The 14,158-nt window shown below is 34.8% G+C and overlaps 1 protein-coding gene across 1 annotated transcript; it reads right to left on the bottom strand.

Annotated features, from left to right (window-relative positions):
• Nucleotides 1-8,154: 8,154 nt before the first annotated feature.
• Nucleotides 8,155-11,253, bottom strand: LOC141665977 (uncharacterized). Its single transcript, XM_074471964.1, has 4 exons — nt 10,536-11,253; nt 9,216-9,943; nt 8,897-9,066; nt 8,155-8,800 (listed from the first exon to the last, which is right to left on the bottom strand). The coding sequence occupies exons 1-4, from the start codon at nt 11,251-11,253 to the stop codon at nt 8,155-8,157; spliced, it is 2,262 nt and encodes a 753-aa protein (XP_074328065.1).
• Between the last annotated feature and the right edge of the window lie 2,905 nt (nt 11,254-14,158).

Consider the following 14,158-nt stretch of genomic DNA (forward strand, 5'->3'; position numbering starts at 1 on the left):
GTATGCAGTTTAGTGGGTAAGAAAAATTGAAGAGAAAGAGTTGGAAATGAGAGAGAAATTGGTTTAGATTTGAAAATTCTAGGCCACTTAGATTTCTCGAAGGCGTAAGTATGTGTATGTCGAGATGTCTGAGTTTTTATAGTTAAAGTAAATGACCTATCGAGAACTCAAAGATAAATTTTTGGAATTTTCTTATCGAGAAGTCATTTTGAAAAGAGAATTACATATCGAGAAGTCATTTTAATTTACTCTTTTAGAGAACTAAAACTGACTTGTCGAGATGTCAAATAAATACTCAGTTTGTCCTAAATGGACTGATTTGTTTCTAATTTTTATTTGAATAAATCAAAATAAAATCAGAATGATTTTGTCAAAAGTATGTTTCCAAGATAATTTATTAAATTAAATTATCTCAGTTCTGAGTTATTTATAAGTCTAAAATTATACTTGTAGAGAACTCTGTGAGTTAACACTAATAGAGAATTCTACAATGACTTATCGATAAGTCATAATAAAGCTTATCGAGAAGTCCCTCGAGAAGTCAGAAAATTGACTTGTCGAGAACTCACTCGAGAAGTCTTAAAATGACTTGTGGATAAGTCAATTAGACTTATCGAGAACTCAGTTCTCTATATACTTTTGATCACTTTGATTCTGCCTTGTGCTAATTGTACATATTGAAAATGCAAATCAACATTTAGAAAGTTTACTTAGAATTGAAAAATTCCAAGCTAAATTTTGAATTTTGAAAAATAAATATGCAGAGATTTCTGAAATATTTATAATTCATATTACAGTTAATTTCCAATTAAATCAAATTAATTTTGATTTACTAGAAACTAATCTGCTGCAAAACATTAGCTGAGTTCTTGCCTTAGGATGAAGAATTCAACATTCCAATTTCACTTACAAGTCTAGTGAAAGTTGCTTCATCCTAAGGTTTAGTAAAAATATCAGCTAATTGTTTTTTCGTTGGAACAAAAATAAGCTCAATGATACCATTTGCAACATGTTCTCTAATAAAATGATACCTTACATCAATGTGCTTTGTTCTAGAATGATTAACTGGATTAACCACAATAGATATAGCACTAGTATTGTCACACATAATAGGGATTTTATGTAAGACTAGGCCATAATCCATTAGCCGATTTCTAATCCAAAGCACTTGAGCACAACAACTTCCAGCAGCTATGTATTCGGCCTGAGCTGTGAAAGTTGACACAGATAGTTGTTTCTTGCTATACCAAGATACAAGTCTTTGTCCAAGAAACTGACAGCTTCCACTAGTACTCTTTCTGTCAACCCTGCATCCAATAAAATCTGCATCTGTGTATCCAACAGCTTCAAAACCAGTTCCATTAGGATACCATAATCCCAAGTTTAGAGTCCTCTTCAAGTATCTGAAAATCCTCTTCACAACCATCAAATGTGATTCCTTTGGATTGGCTTAAAATTTTGCACACAGACATGTAGAAAATATGATGTCTGGTCTATTTGCAGTTAAGTACAACAAAGTTCCAATCATTCCTCTATAGCTTGAAATATCTACACTCTTGCCCTTTTTATCTTCATCCAACTTTGTAGCTGTAGAAATAAGTGTAGATACAGGTGAACAATCAACCATACCAAACTTTTTCAATAAATCTTTGACATACTTAGTTTGGATGATAAAGATTCCATCACTTCTTTGACTGACTTGAAGTCCCAGAAAGTAACTTAATTCCCCATCATACTCATTTCATAGTAACTCTGCATAATCTTAGAGAATCTTTGGCAAAGATTTTCATTTGTAGAACCAAAGATAATATCATCCACATAGATCTGAACTAGGATCATATCATCACCATACTTCTTATAGAAGAGAGTCTTGTCAATAGTAACTCTAGTGAATCCATGTTTAATCAAAAATTCTGTCAGTGTGTCATACCAAGCTCTAGGTTCTTGTTTTAGTCCATAGAGAGCCTTCAGTAACTTGTATACAAAATTTAGAAATTCTGGATTTTCAAAGCCAGGTGGCTGTTGCACATAAACCTCTTCTTCCAACTCACCATTAAGGAATGCACTCTTCACATCCATTTGATATACCTTGAAATTTGAATGTGCAACAAATGCAAGAAAGATCCTTATTGCTTCAAGTCTTGTAACTGGAGCAAAGGTTTCATTATAATCAATTCCTTCCTTCTGTGAGCAGCCTTTTGTAACCAACCTTGCTTTATTTATGGTGACAATTCTAGTTTCATCCATTTTGTTCCTAAACACCCACTTTGTTCCAATTATACTTCTGTTCTTTGGTGCAGGAACCAATTTCCAAAATTTGTTTCTTTCAAACTGATTTAACTCTTCTTGCATAACAAATATCCACTCAAGATCAAGAAGGGCTTCCTCAGTTTTTTTTGGCTCAACTTGTGACAGAAAACATGGATGAAGACATTTATTTGCAGTTACACTTCTAGTCATCACTCCAGCAGTTAGATCACCAATAATTGCTTCTCTAGTGTGACTTCTATCCCACTTTCTGGTGTGAGTTTGTTGACTTGCATTTTCTGTGTTTTCTTCACCATTGGCATGACTTGCAGAACCTTCCTCTCTTTCTCCCCCTGAGTTTGTGCAATCAAATTCAGGTCCATGAGATGAGCTTCCATTCTCATGATTCACGTGTTTAGTTGACTCTTCATCTATTTTATGATTTGTGTTGACTTCAGCTTCATCTTTAGAATCACTATCAATGTTGAGATTTTCAAACTATAGGGCTTCAGCTTCATTTTCATCAAGGCATTCCAAGCCCAGACATTTGTCATCATCAAAAGTAACATCTGTGCTTTCCATGATCTTCTTTTGCTCAATCACATAGAATTTGTATGCAGTTCTCTCCAATGAATATCCCAGAAAAATTGCCTCAAAAACTTTAGAGTCAATTTTTACCACATATTCAGAGTTGTCCTTCAACACATAACACTTGCTTCCAAACAAATGAAGATGCTTCACAGTAGGCTTCCTTTTAGACAAGATTGAGTAGGGTGATTTTCCAAGATTCTTGTTAATGAGATATCTATTTTGAGTAGAGAATGCAGTGTTCACAGCTTCTTCCCAAAAACTAGTTGGCAACTTTGCATCTTGCAGCATTGTTCTAGCAGCCTCTACTAGTGTTCTATTCTTTCTCTCAACTACCCCATTTTGCTGAGGTTTTTTAGCAGCTGAGAATTCTTGAACAATGCTCTTGTCTTTGCAGAATTCAGTTAAGGTTGCATTCCTGAATTTTGTTTCATTATCACTCCTCAATCTTTTCACACAATTCTGATCTTTAGCCTGCTTCTCAATCTTCCTGATATGCTCAATTATGATGTGTGGAGTCTCATCTTTGGAATGCATAAACTCTACCCATGTATATCTCGAGTAGTCATCCACCATCACAAGTGCATATCTCTTTCTTGAAATTGACTGGACATTAACTGGTCCAAATAAGTCCATGTGAATAAGTTGCAAAGGTGCACTTATAGAGTTTACAGTTTTACTCTTGTGACTTGATCTTTTCATTCCCTTTTTGACATGCATCACAGACTTCATCTTGAGCAAATTCCAAATTAGGCATGTCTCTCACTAACTCCTTTTTGATTAGAGTATTGATTGCCTTGAAATTCAAGTAAGATAGCTTTTTATGCCATAACTTGCTTTTCTCTATAGATGCCTTGGTGTAGAAGCAACAAATTCTATCCTCATTTGCTGAGTCCAAGTCTGCAACAAATAAGCTTCCTTTCCTTGCTCCTTTCAGAGCAACTTCACCAGTCTTTTTGCTGATAAAAATGCATTCTCCTTTGTCAAATGAGACCTTGAATCCTTTGTCTGTAAATGGACTAACACTAAGGAGATTCACTTCTAGACCAGCTACCAGTGTTACATCTTCAATGACAACATTTCCAGAAATAAATTTACCATATCCCATTGTGAAACCTTTGTTGTTGTCTCCAAAAGTCATTAATGGGCACTACACCATATATGGGCTATTGCAACCCCGAAAAAGTGTAGTAAAAGACACCAAATATGTTACAATAGATTTTTTTGCAATATTTTTACTAAAATTCAGCGTTGCATTTACTACCGTTGCAATAGACACCTATAACAACATTTGTTGACTTATTGCAACATTTAAATGTCACAATAACTCGCTTTATTGCAACATTTTTGTCAGTTTTAGCTACATTTTTATGGTCTTGCAATAAAATACTGCAACACTTTCCTGTAACATTTTGTAGTTCAATGTGTTACAAAAGTTAATTTATTGCAACATTTTTATGTAATACTTTTTCCTTATTTGCATAATTTATGATTTTTAGCAATATTTTACTGCAACATTTGTGTTCCTATTGTAATGCTTTTTAATAGTTTTAGCAACATTTTACTACAACACTTGTGTTCCTATTATAATGTTTTTAATAGTTTTAGTAACATTTATTTGCAACACTTTTTATTACTCTAAGTTGTATTATCCTATTTGAAATGTCAAAAACCATCCCAAAATCACAAGTTGTCAATAAATCTGGATTTCACATTTCCAATTCCAGCCAGATGGAAAATCCAACAAAATACAAGTCAACAGCCCAAGAAAAGTTAGCATATACCAGAAGATCATCTTGCAGCTACGTCTAGTACTAAATCCAAAGTCGAAACATATAGTCGACCTACGTACGTTACACCATAAATCAAGACAAAACATAGTCTAATTTCATGTCTAAGTAGCAACATACCAAAATCACGCATTTATAAAATAAAAGTACTGAATAACATTAAGCATCATGAATTTTATTAAGATCGTCCTCGTCACTTGCAGGCTCACGATCACCATCATCTTCTTCATTATTGTCCTTATTTTCATCATTGTCCGCGCATAATTCTTCAAGATCAATTTGTTCAGAATCTGGATTGATTTCTCCAAGCTATACTATGACTTTAGTAACTTTTTCAGAAACCTTTTTATCTACCATCTCCTGCATTTCAGCCATCAATTCTTCCCTTATTGTCTTCTTCAAATCCTCCATATCAGCAATAGTACTAGAACTAAGAAGCTGTTGTTGCTGATCCTTTTTGAATTTTCTACATTTCCCAGATCTGCCCAGAAGCCAATTGGGACCATGGTTGGGTTTTTTGATTTGGTCACCAGTGATATTTTCAGCATGTGGAGTCTACCAATAAACAATAATACAAACATATTAAAAATGAATGCCACTCTGAATAAGAAAAACTATAAAGATGGAAATGACTAAAACAATTAAGTAAATTGCATCAGTACCTTATACTGTCGTCCTGGTTCCCGTTTGCGAGTTTTTGAGTAAATATCATCTTTTGGAGCTAATTCAGCTGGATCAATTTTCTTTTCCACTTTCTGTGAAAAAATGCAAAGAATGGCATTATGTCAAACCAATATAATGCAAGAAAATATAAATGCGATGATTAAAACAGAGAAAAGGAAATCAACTTTTAAAAGTTGGACATACAATTTTATCGCCAATTTGAGCAAAACTTTTACGACCAGCTGTGTGTGTTTCTACAATCAACGTACGATTTTTCACATTTTTCCTAGCTCGTTCCTGATTATCCAATAAGGTGCAGAAATATAAAATCAGTTCCACCAATTTTTCAAAAACACATTGTGATAAATAAATATATATACCTGAACTTCTTCATTCCCCCAATATTTAAGCAGCACCTGGAATTCTTCAAGTGGAATGACATTAGGCTTATTTTTCAGCCTGTCATCATCATTATCATAAGCAAGATAATGATTCTGCTTAACTCGGCTTTTGTGCAGCCTCCATAGAGCACCAATGGTCCTTAATGTGTAAGTTCTTCCCTCTTCGGAAATCTCATATTTTGTCTAATTAAATTAAGTTAAATTATTAGCTGGCTTTTACATCTCAAGGACATAGAGTTTCAATTTTAATTAATCATATACTATGAAAAAAAAATACAAAATAGAGATTATACATAGATTAATTTATGTGTTTACCTTCACAAATTTCCATAAATCCTCCTTCAGTTGCTCAGGAACTCTATGCCAGTTAATTGAATCAAGGGGGACAGACTGCCTACCCAATGTCCCCAAAAAATCCTTGAATTCAGATAAGGTTATGTCATCATCAGCCATGGCCTGCAACTCCTTGTTTAGCTTAATAATCTTCTTATCATCTTCTTTTCTTGTGTACACAGCTTTCATTAACGTGGGCCCTCTACGCTTCCTCTTCTTTTCTGGACCAAAAAGTAGTAAAAAAGATTAAGCCAAGAACCTATTCAAATTGTTGAACCAAGCCAATAGTAGCAAAAACAGTTTTTACCAGGAGATGTGGCTTCCTCATGAGTTTCTTCTTCAGATGGCTGACCACCATCATCAGTTTGGTTTTTTTCTTTTTCTAATGTTTTATGGTGTTCTTTTATCAAGTTATAAGCCTCCATTGAACCAATACCCTGATTACTATACTTTTTTGGTGGTGTCACTCTCTGAGGAAAGGTTGGTGATATATCTTTAGGCAAGGGAGGGGGAGGTGGTAAAACAGGGGATGATGGTTCAGTTAGTGGAGGGGTTGACTTTTGAGATGGAGGATGTAGTGAGTTTTCAGACTGTTAGTAGTTATTAACACAATTAAAAATAGTGTAAGAACCAAAAACTACTAACAAGTCAACAACACAAATGAAATTATGTACCTGTGTAGATGAAGGACCTACAGTCCTTGAACGTGTCATTGGCGCCCTACCAACAAGATTGGACACTTTCTTCACCTTTTTAGCTTTAATCTTGAAAGATTATTTACTTTAGCAACCTTCTTAGCAACCATGTCTTCGTCGTCTTCAGCTTCGCAGCTATCTTGTCCAGGAACGTACTCCCCATCAAGTTCCAAGTCATCATCCACTTGAACTTTTTCTTTTTTCTTATTCAGACCATCAACGATCCTTTTTAATCCCAACTCTTCAATTCTCTTTTTATTTTCTACTAGCTGCACCGTCCTTTTCTTCTCACACTCTATTATCTGATAGAGTTTACATAAATTTTAAGTTAGACTCAAGGCAGTTATGGCAGAAGAATAACTACTAGAATGAACTTATTACCTTTGGAACAACTTTCTTTGAGTTTCCCTGTTCATTCTCAGCTTCGGGATTATCAACAAGCAAATGACGATTAGTTCTTTGTTTCTGCAGTTCGTCTATCGTCACAAACTTATGCTTTGCTTCTAAACCTGTTGGTACATTAAGTGGATACATAATAAATATTATTTTGACACCACAATACATGAGTTATAACCAAAAAATATGCAACTCGATAAAATAAATATACCTTTAAAAAAATGAGTTCTTGGTCGCACAATCACATGTGGCTGCATCTGTGGCTTAAGCTCTACAGATTTGTCAACAATCTCATCAACATAAAAACCCAACCTATCCCCTTCAACTGTCTGTACAAACTCTTGTAAGGCGCGATCATTGTCAATAAGTTTCCAACCAGTTGGCACCTTTTTTTACATACACATCGCCTATTCCTCCATATTTAACATCATCCTTCACGTATTTCATCACGACAGAGTACAAGAACCTATCAGAATTAACATATTCCACTATCTCCTTACATAAACCACCTACATATCTTGTCTTTGTGAACTGTCCCTTGTGGAAAAATCTGAGAATATAATCCTTAGACGCCATCCTGAAAATAAGAATATTTTAAGAAACATTAGTAATTGAAACGTGCACAAATATGACTAAGGGAAATACAACAAAAACTAACACGAATAATAGAAACAATGACTAGAACAAAAAAATAAATAAATACAACATTTATATTTATATAAGAGACTACAAATGATTGTTTTAACTTAAACTACCACAATTAAATTTTACAACAAAAAAATGAAAACACGAATAATGAAAACACGAAAGATTTTATGAATAAGAGAAATAGAACACCAAATTAGCACAAAATTCAACTAGGGAATACAAATGATTCTTTTAATTTAAACTACCACAACTAAAACTGATCAAAATATGAAATAACTACAAAGTAGCAGAACTATAAAGAGATAATAAATTCTCTTTTTATCAGATTTCATTATTATCTACTTCTTCATCAGGGGTAACCGGAATTTGTTTCATCGGAACGTCATCTTTGCACTAACTCATGATATCATCTGTAGGTAATCGTCCTTCGGTGATTTCTACTACTGCATTTATCTCGTCTTCTACTTCAGAATACTGATCCTTCAGAAGTTTCTTGATGACAAAATGTACATTCTTTTCAGTAGGATCTTCTACATAGAAGACTTGCTGAACTTGTGTAGCTAGAATGAAAGGATCATATTTTTCATATAATTTATTAAAATTCACTCTTGTTAACCCATGACAATCTTTTTCTTTTTGATACCAACAACACCTAAATATGACAACATCCAGTGCTCCCCAGTAGTCAACCTCAATAATATCCTCAATCGTGCCATAATAACCAACTTCCCCAACTACTGGATTTTTGTCTTTAACAGTCGCGAAACTAGTGGTTAAAGCAGTGAGGAAAACACCATTATTCTGTGTAGTACACCTACTATCTCTCTGCTTGGTGTGAAATCTGAACCCATTGACAATATAACTCGTAAATTGCTTAGCTTCCCGATGAGGCCCTCTTTCCAAAGATGACAATTCCATTGATATGTCATTTTTGTTGCGAACCACCTCTTTTAACCACTTGTGAAATTCAGTTGCATGTGTTCTTTCACGTTTATACTTCTTTACCTTCACATCTTTTTCAAACAAGCTACAGTGTTCACTGCGATCATAATAACACCAAATTAGCACAAGATTATGATGGTTTACAGTTTTATAAAATTTGGATCAACTTTTCTTTGTTCCCAGAAATACTTACTTTTTAAGCTTCTCGATTTCTTCGTTGTCACATTTGAATAATATGTATCGATGAGCCTTAGTCCATACTTTATCTTCTAGGTGTATAGATTTCCCATCTTTTCTTTTACCAGATCCAATAGGATATCCATCATCTTTGTTACAGTCCTTCTGATCACTTCTGTTTTGACACTGCTCATCAAAAAATCAAGAACAAAATGTTAAACATTCCTCTACTAAGTACCCCTCAGCTATGCACCCCTCTGGCTTGCTCCTATTTCGAACGTAAGATTTCAACTTGTACAAATACCTTTCAACTCCAAACATCCACTTAAGTTCACCGGTCCTCCGAATTCGATTTCCTTACACAAGTGAATTGGTAAGTGAACCATTATGTCGAAAAACGCAGGTGGAAAGATCATTTCAAGTTCACAAAGTTTCTCGATGATTTCATTTTGTAACTTCTCAACATATTCTAATTCGATGACTTTGCCACATATACCCCAGAAAAATGCCCCCAACCTCATTAAAGGTATTTCTACTTCTGGTTTTAGAGTTTTAACCACAACAAATTGTAATAGAAATTGAAGAATAAAATGTGCGTCATGACTCTTATAACCCGATATCTTCCGCTCATTCATTTGAACACAGCGGCTAATATTAGAGGCAGATCCGTGGGGTAACTTAGCATTCATCAGAACTGAACAAAAGATTTCTTTTTCTTTTTTGGTCATATCAAAACTAGCTACCCTAATTTTAACATGTTTTTTATCATCACATCTGACTGGATGAAGATCTTTCTTAATCCCCATTTCTTCTAGATCTTGACGAGCATTAAGATGATCTTTTGTCTTTCCCCCAATATTTAATAAAGTACCCAAAATTTTATCACAGATGTTCTTTTTAATATGCATAACATCTAGGTTATGCCTTACCATATTACTGCTCCAATATGGTAACTCAAAAAAGATTGACTTTTTCTTCCAAGGGCAATCTGATGAAGAACCCCTATGTTTTTTCTGTTGCTTCCCGAAGTCATTTTCATAGCCACACAAAAGATGCTCAACCTCTGTTTCATATTGAAAAAGAAATAAGAATGAGAGGTGTTAAGCTTTTTATCATCCTGACGTCGAGCTATTTTTACGCTTGTTAACAGTTCAGGACTTCCTAGCAATTCTACTTCCCCATTGAATCTCCGCCTATCAGACCTCCACTTGTGGTCGGGAGGAAGAAATTTTCTGTGGTTTAAATATACAACCTTCTTGCTATGTTTTAAATATGTTGACGAGGTCTCATAGTGGCATGAAGGGCAGGCCAGTTTATCTTTTGTGCTCCAACCCGATAAAATTGCATATCCAGAAAAGTCACTTATCGTCCATAAGAGGCCTGCGTGCAGCCTAAATGTGTTGTCTACCCTTGCATCATAAGTTTCTATCCCAACCTCTCATAATTCTTTCAACTCTTTGATTAACGGTTGCATATAAACATCAATCTCATTGCCAGGATAAATAGGGCCAGGAATTAAGGTTGAAAGAATTAAATTTTTAGGTTTCATGATTAACCAAGGGGGAAGGTTGTAATTCACTAGCACAACTGGCCAGGTGCTATGAGAAATATTCATTGACCGATATGAATTAATTCCGTCGGTAGCTAATCCTAACCTAAATTTCGCATTTCTGCCCTGAATTCTGGATATTTGGTATCCAGCAACTTCCAGCCCTGGTCGTCAGCCGGATGCCTCAAATTGCCATCCTTTTTTCGTGCTAAAGCATGCCATGTCAATGAACCAGAATAATCAGAGCTCAGGAACATTCTTTGCAGCCTTGGCTTTAAAGGAAAATACCTCAGCACTTTTGCTGGGATTTTATGTTCCTTCGACTTAGATATATTCATATTAGGCTCATTTTTATCTTCAACTACTTTCCACCTAGATGTTTTATACTTTTTGTAAATATCCAACCCCTCATTTTCAGCCCAAAATAGCATGCAGTCATTTGGACATGCATGTATTTTTTGGTAATCAAGACCCAAGTCTTTAATCATAACCTTGGCTGAATTGAAAGATGATGACACGTTAATGTTGGGTAAAGCCTCCTTTATTAAGTCAAGCAAATCGCTAAATGCCACCTCGCTAAATCCATGAATGCACTTTAGTTGGTAAAGCCTAACTATGAAACTTAAATGAGTAAATTTTTTAGACTCGGGATATAAAGGCTGCCTACCCTCGTTAACAAGCCTATATAATTTCCTCGCATCAGCATTCATTCCCTTTTTAACTCCGTGTTCACTAGTATCATTACCAGTTCCATATACATTTTGCATCATCGCCTCGAACTCATCGCCTAAACCCATACCTATATCAATATCCATCTCATCCATGTCGCCGATAATGTTTTCTTTCCTAAGGGTTGAGACCTCGTAAATCCATTCAAGAGAATGGGGACAAGGACCATTACATACGAGATGCTCACGTATACCCTTGGCATCACTCCAGAAACGATTACTATATGTTTTACAAGGACACGTTAACTCCTTTCCTACGACATATTTAGAAAATGCTTTTGTAACAAAATCTTCCACCCCTTCCTATATTTATCACTGTACTTAGGAAGAAATATCCATTTCTCTCCTTCAAAATCCATTTTCTACATAAATAAATTAGACAAAAAAACACAGTATATCAAATACTAACAGAGACAGTAGAGACAGAGTACATGTATTACAACATTAACATGCTCTTGTCGTACTTAAAATTAAAACTTTAAACCTTAATTAACAACCTCAAGCTTTAGACCTTAATTAATGACAAGATTACAACATCAAGCTCAATAGAGATTAACACAAACAAATCCAATTAAAACAACAAACAAATTATACCAAAAATAGTCTAACAAAATCACAAATTACCAAATATCTACCAAATCACAAATATAAGAACAATTTAACAGGCGGGTTATATATCACAACAAAATTAACACAAATATTCAACTAATTAATACAAAAATCCAACAAATTTCACATACACTGTCTTTCAGGTAAACGTTGTTCACATGCATACATATATATACAGGTATAAGCATAAAAAGATGAGTAAAATACCTCTAATTGAATCTTTCCTTCACTTTTTGCACAAATCTTGCTCAATTAGGTTTGGGGTTTTGGGCTTCGGCTCAATTGAAGATGAGAGAGTGGGGGACGGAGAGAAAGAGAGAGAGGAAAGGAGAGTCGTGAGGGGGGAGAGAAGAGCTTCGGGAGAGAGTGGTCGGGAGAGAGAGTGGTCGGGAGAGAGAGGGAGAAAGATGAGAGAGAGTGAGTAATATTTTGTTTAATTAGGTGTCTGAAATATTTTAGTGAAAAAAAAATATTTTGTCTGAAAATTTTTGGCATATAAACATCCCGCCCAATGAAAAAAAATGTTCCCGCCTATAATTTTAGTGAAAAGGAATAAAAAGTGTTTCGTTTATTGTAACACTTTGTAATAGTATTGCAATTGTATCGAAAATTTCAAAACTCTCATTTTACTTGCAACATTTTTACATTTTATGTAACATTTTTGAAAGTATTGCAATAGATTACCAAGTTTTATGTTTTTAGCAACTATTCATACAACACTAATACATATTGGGCTTGCAATATCCCATATATGGTGTAGTGGGGCCAACCTTCTCCTCAAACTGTGTTAGCAGGGCCATATCACCTGTCATATGTCTTGAGCATCCACTGTCTATGATCCATATGACTTTATTTCCTTTGCCCTGCACACAATGAATTTATGTGTGTTTAGTTACCCAAGTAGTGTTGGGTACTATTTTATTGTTAACAGATTTGATAGAGGTAGAGTTTGATGATTCAGAAAGAATAGAATTCATTGAATGATTTGCATTGTCCTTTTTAGCTGAAGACTCAACATTGATTTCCTTAAGATCAACTTTTAGCTTGTGGCAACTTGTCATTACTTTCATGTTGCAAGGTATGCAATCAAACTTATCACAGAATGAGTAAGGATCTTCAGTTTTTGCTTCATTGTACTTGCATGCTCCCACTCCTGGCTTACTAACAACCTTTTTACAAAGGTGAGTTAAATGATTGTTAAGTGGCATTTATATCCACTTAGAATGCTTTATAAAGGCTTGAATTGGTGTTTTATACTCAAGTTATTTGTGTATTTGATGTGTTTTTGTAGTATTTTGTATTTCAGGCATATATGAAGGAAGGATGAGATTTAGCATTGTTTTGGTGCTAAATTAGTGTTAGGAAGGTACCTCGGATGATTGCATATTGATCATAATCAAAAACCAGCTAATAAAATAGAAGTCAGAAATTTTTCCAGAGGCTTAGCGCGCCCGCAGCGGTTTGGCAGGATCCCAGCGCGCCCGGCACGGCCGCGCGATGTCGAAATTCTGGAATCCTGATTCAAGTAGAAGATTGATTTTCTGGACTTCTGGATCGATTTGGGCTGCTATATAAAGACTTTTTAAAGATGTTTTTCATAACGAAGACTAAGGAGAAGACGGCGAGAAGACCTAGGAGCACAAATACAACGAAGGCGAAGATGATCTAGTTTATTCTTGTGATTCTTTGTTTAAGTTGTAATCTTGGATGCTAGTTTTCTTGTTTGTTGAACCTATTACTCTTGATTACGTACTTTGATTATTTATTCAGTTTATAAAGACCTAGTTTATTATACCATACTTTCATCGGAACCTGCGGTGATGATGAGTTCGGTTATAAACTAATCGTTATTGTGGGGTTCTAACAGATTTACTTATGGATATCAATAGTTAATTTGTTTCGATACCTTAGTGTGTGGTGATTGTATGTTATCCTAGTATTGGTTGTGCTTATTCGTCTTATGAGCATCGCGAACTTATAAGATAGCGTGTTAATCTCTATTGAAGCGAAAGTGAATGTAGGGGTTTAGAACTTGCCATGCTAGCATAGGTTCATGTATTTGTTATGCATGATTCGTAGGTAATTTTAACCATCTTACTTGCCCTATGTAATCATGATAGATAACTTGCGCATTAAACCTTTATGTTGTCAAATTCTATAGACATATAGGGTCTCAACATATTTGGTGTCTATTCAGCTTCTATCTCTTTTGTGGATGTCTAGTAGTAGGGTATTCATACAATGAAAGTTGGCGTTTACTAGTTTCATGTTATCTGATTAGTTGTCATCACCATTGCATGCTAAGGATAAGAACAATGAGCTTGAATGAAGGTTAGAATCCCATGTTTGTCTCATATAGTAAATCAAACCCTTCAACCTCTTAGTAAATTTT

Source organism: Apium graveolens, chromosome 6 (genome assembly GCF_009905375.1).
Source record: "Apium graveolens cultivar Ventura chromosome 6, ASM990537v1, whole genome shotgun sequence".
NCBI classification, from domain to species: Eukaryota; Viridiplantae; Streptophyta; class Magnoliopsida; order Apiales; family Apiaceae; genus Apium; species Apium graveolens.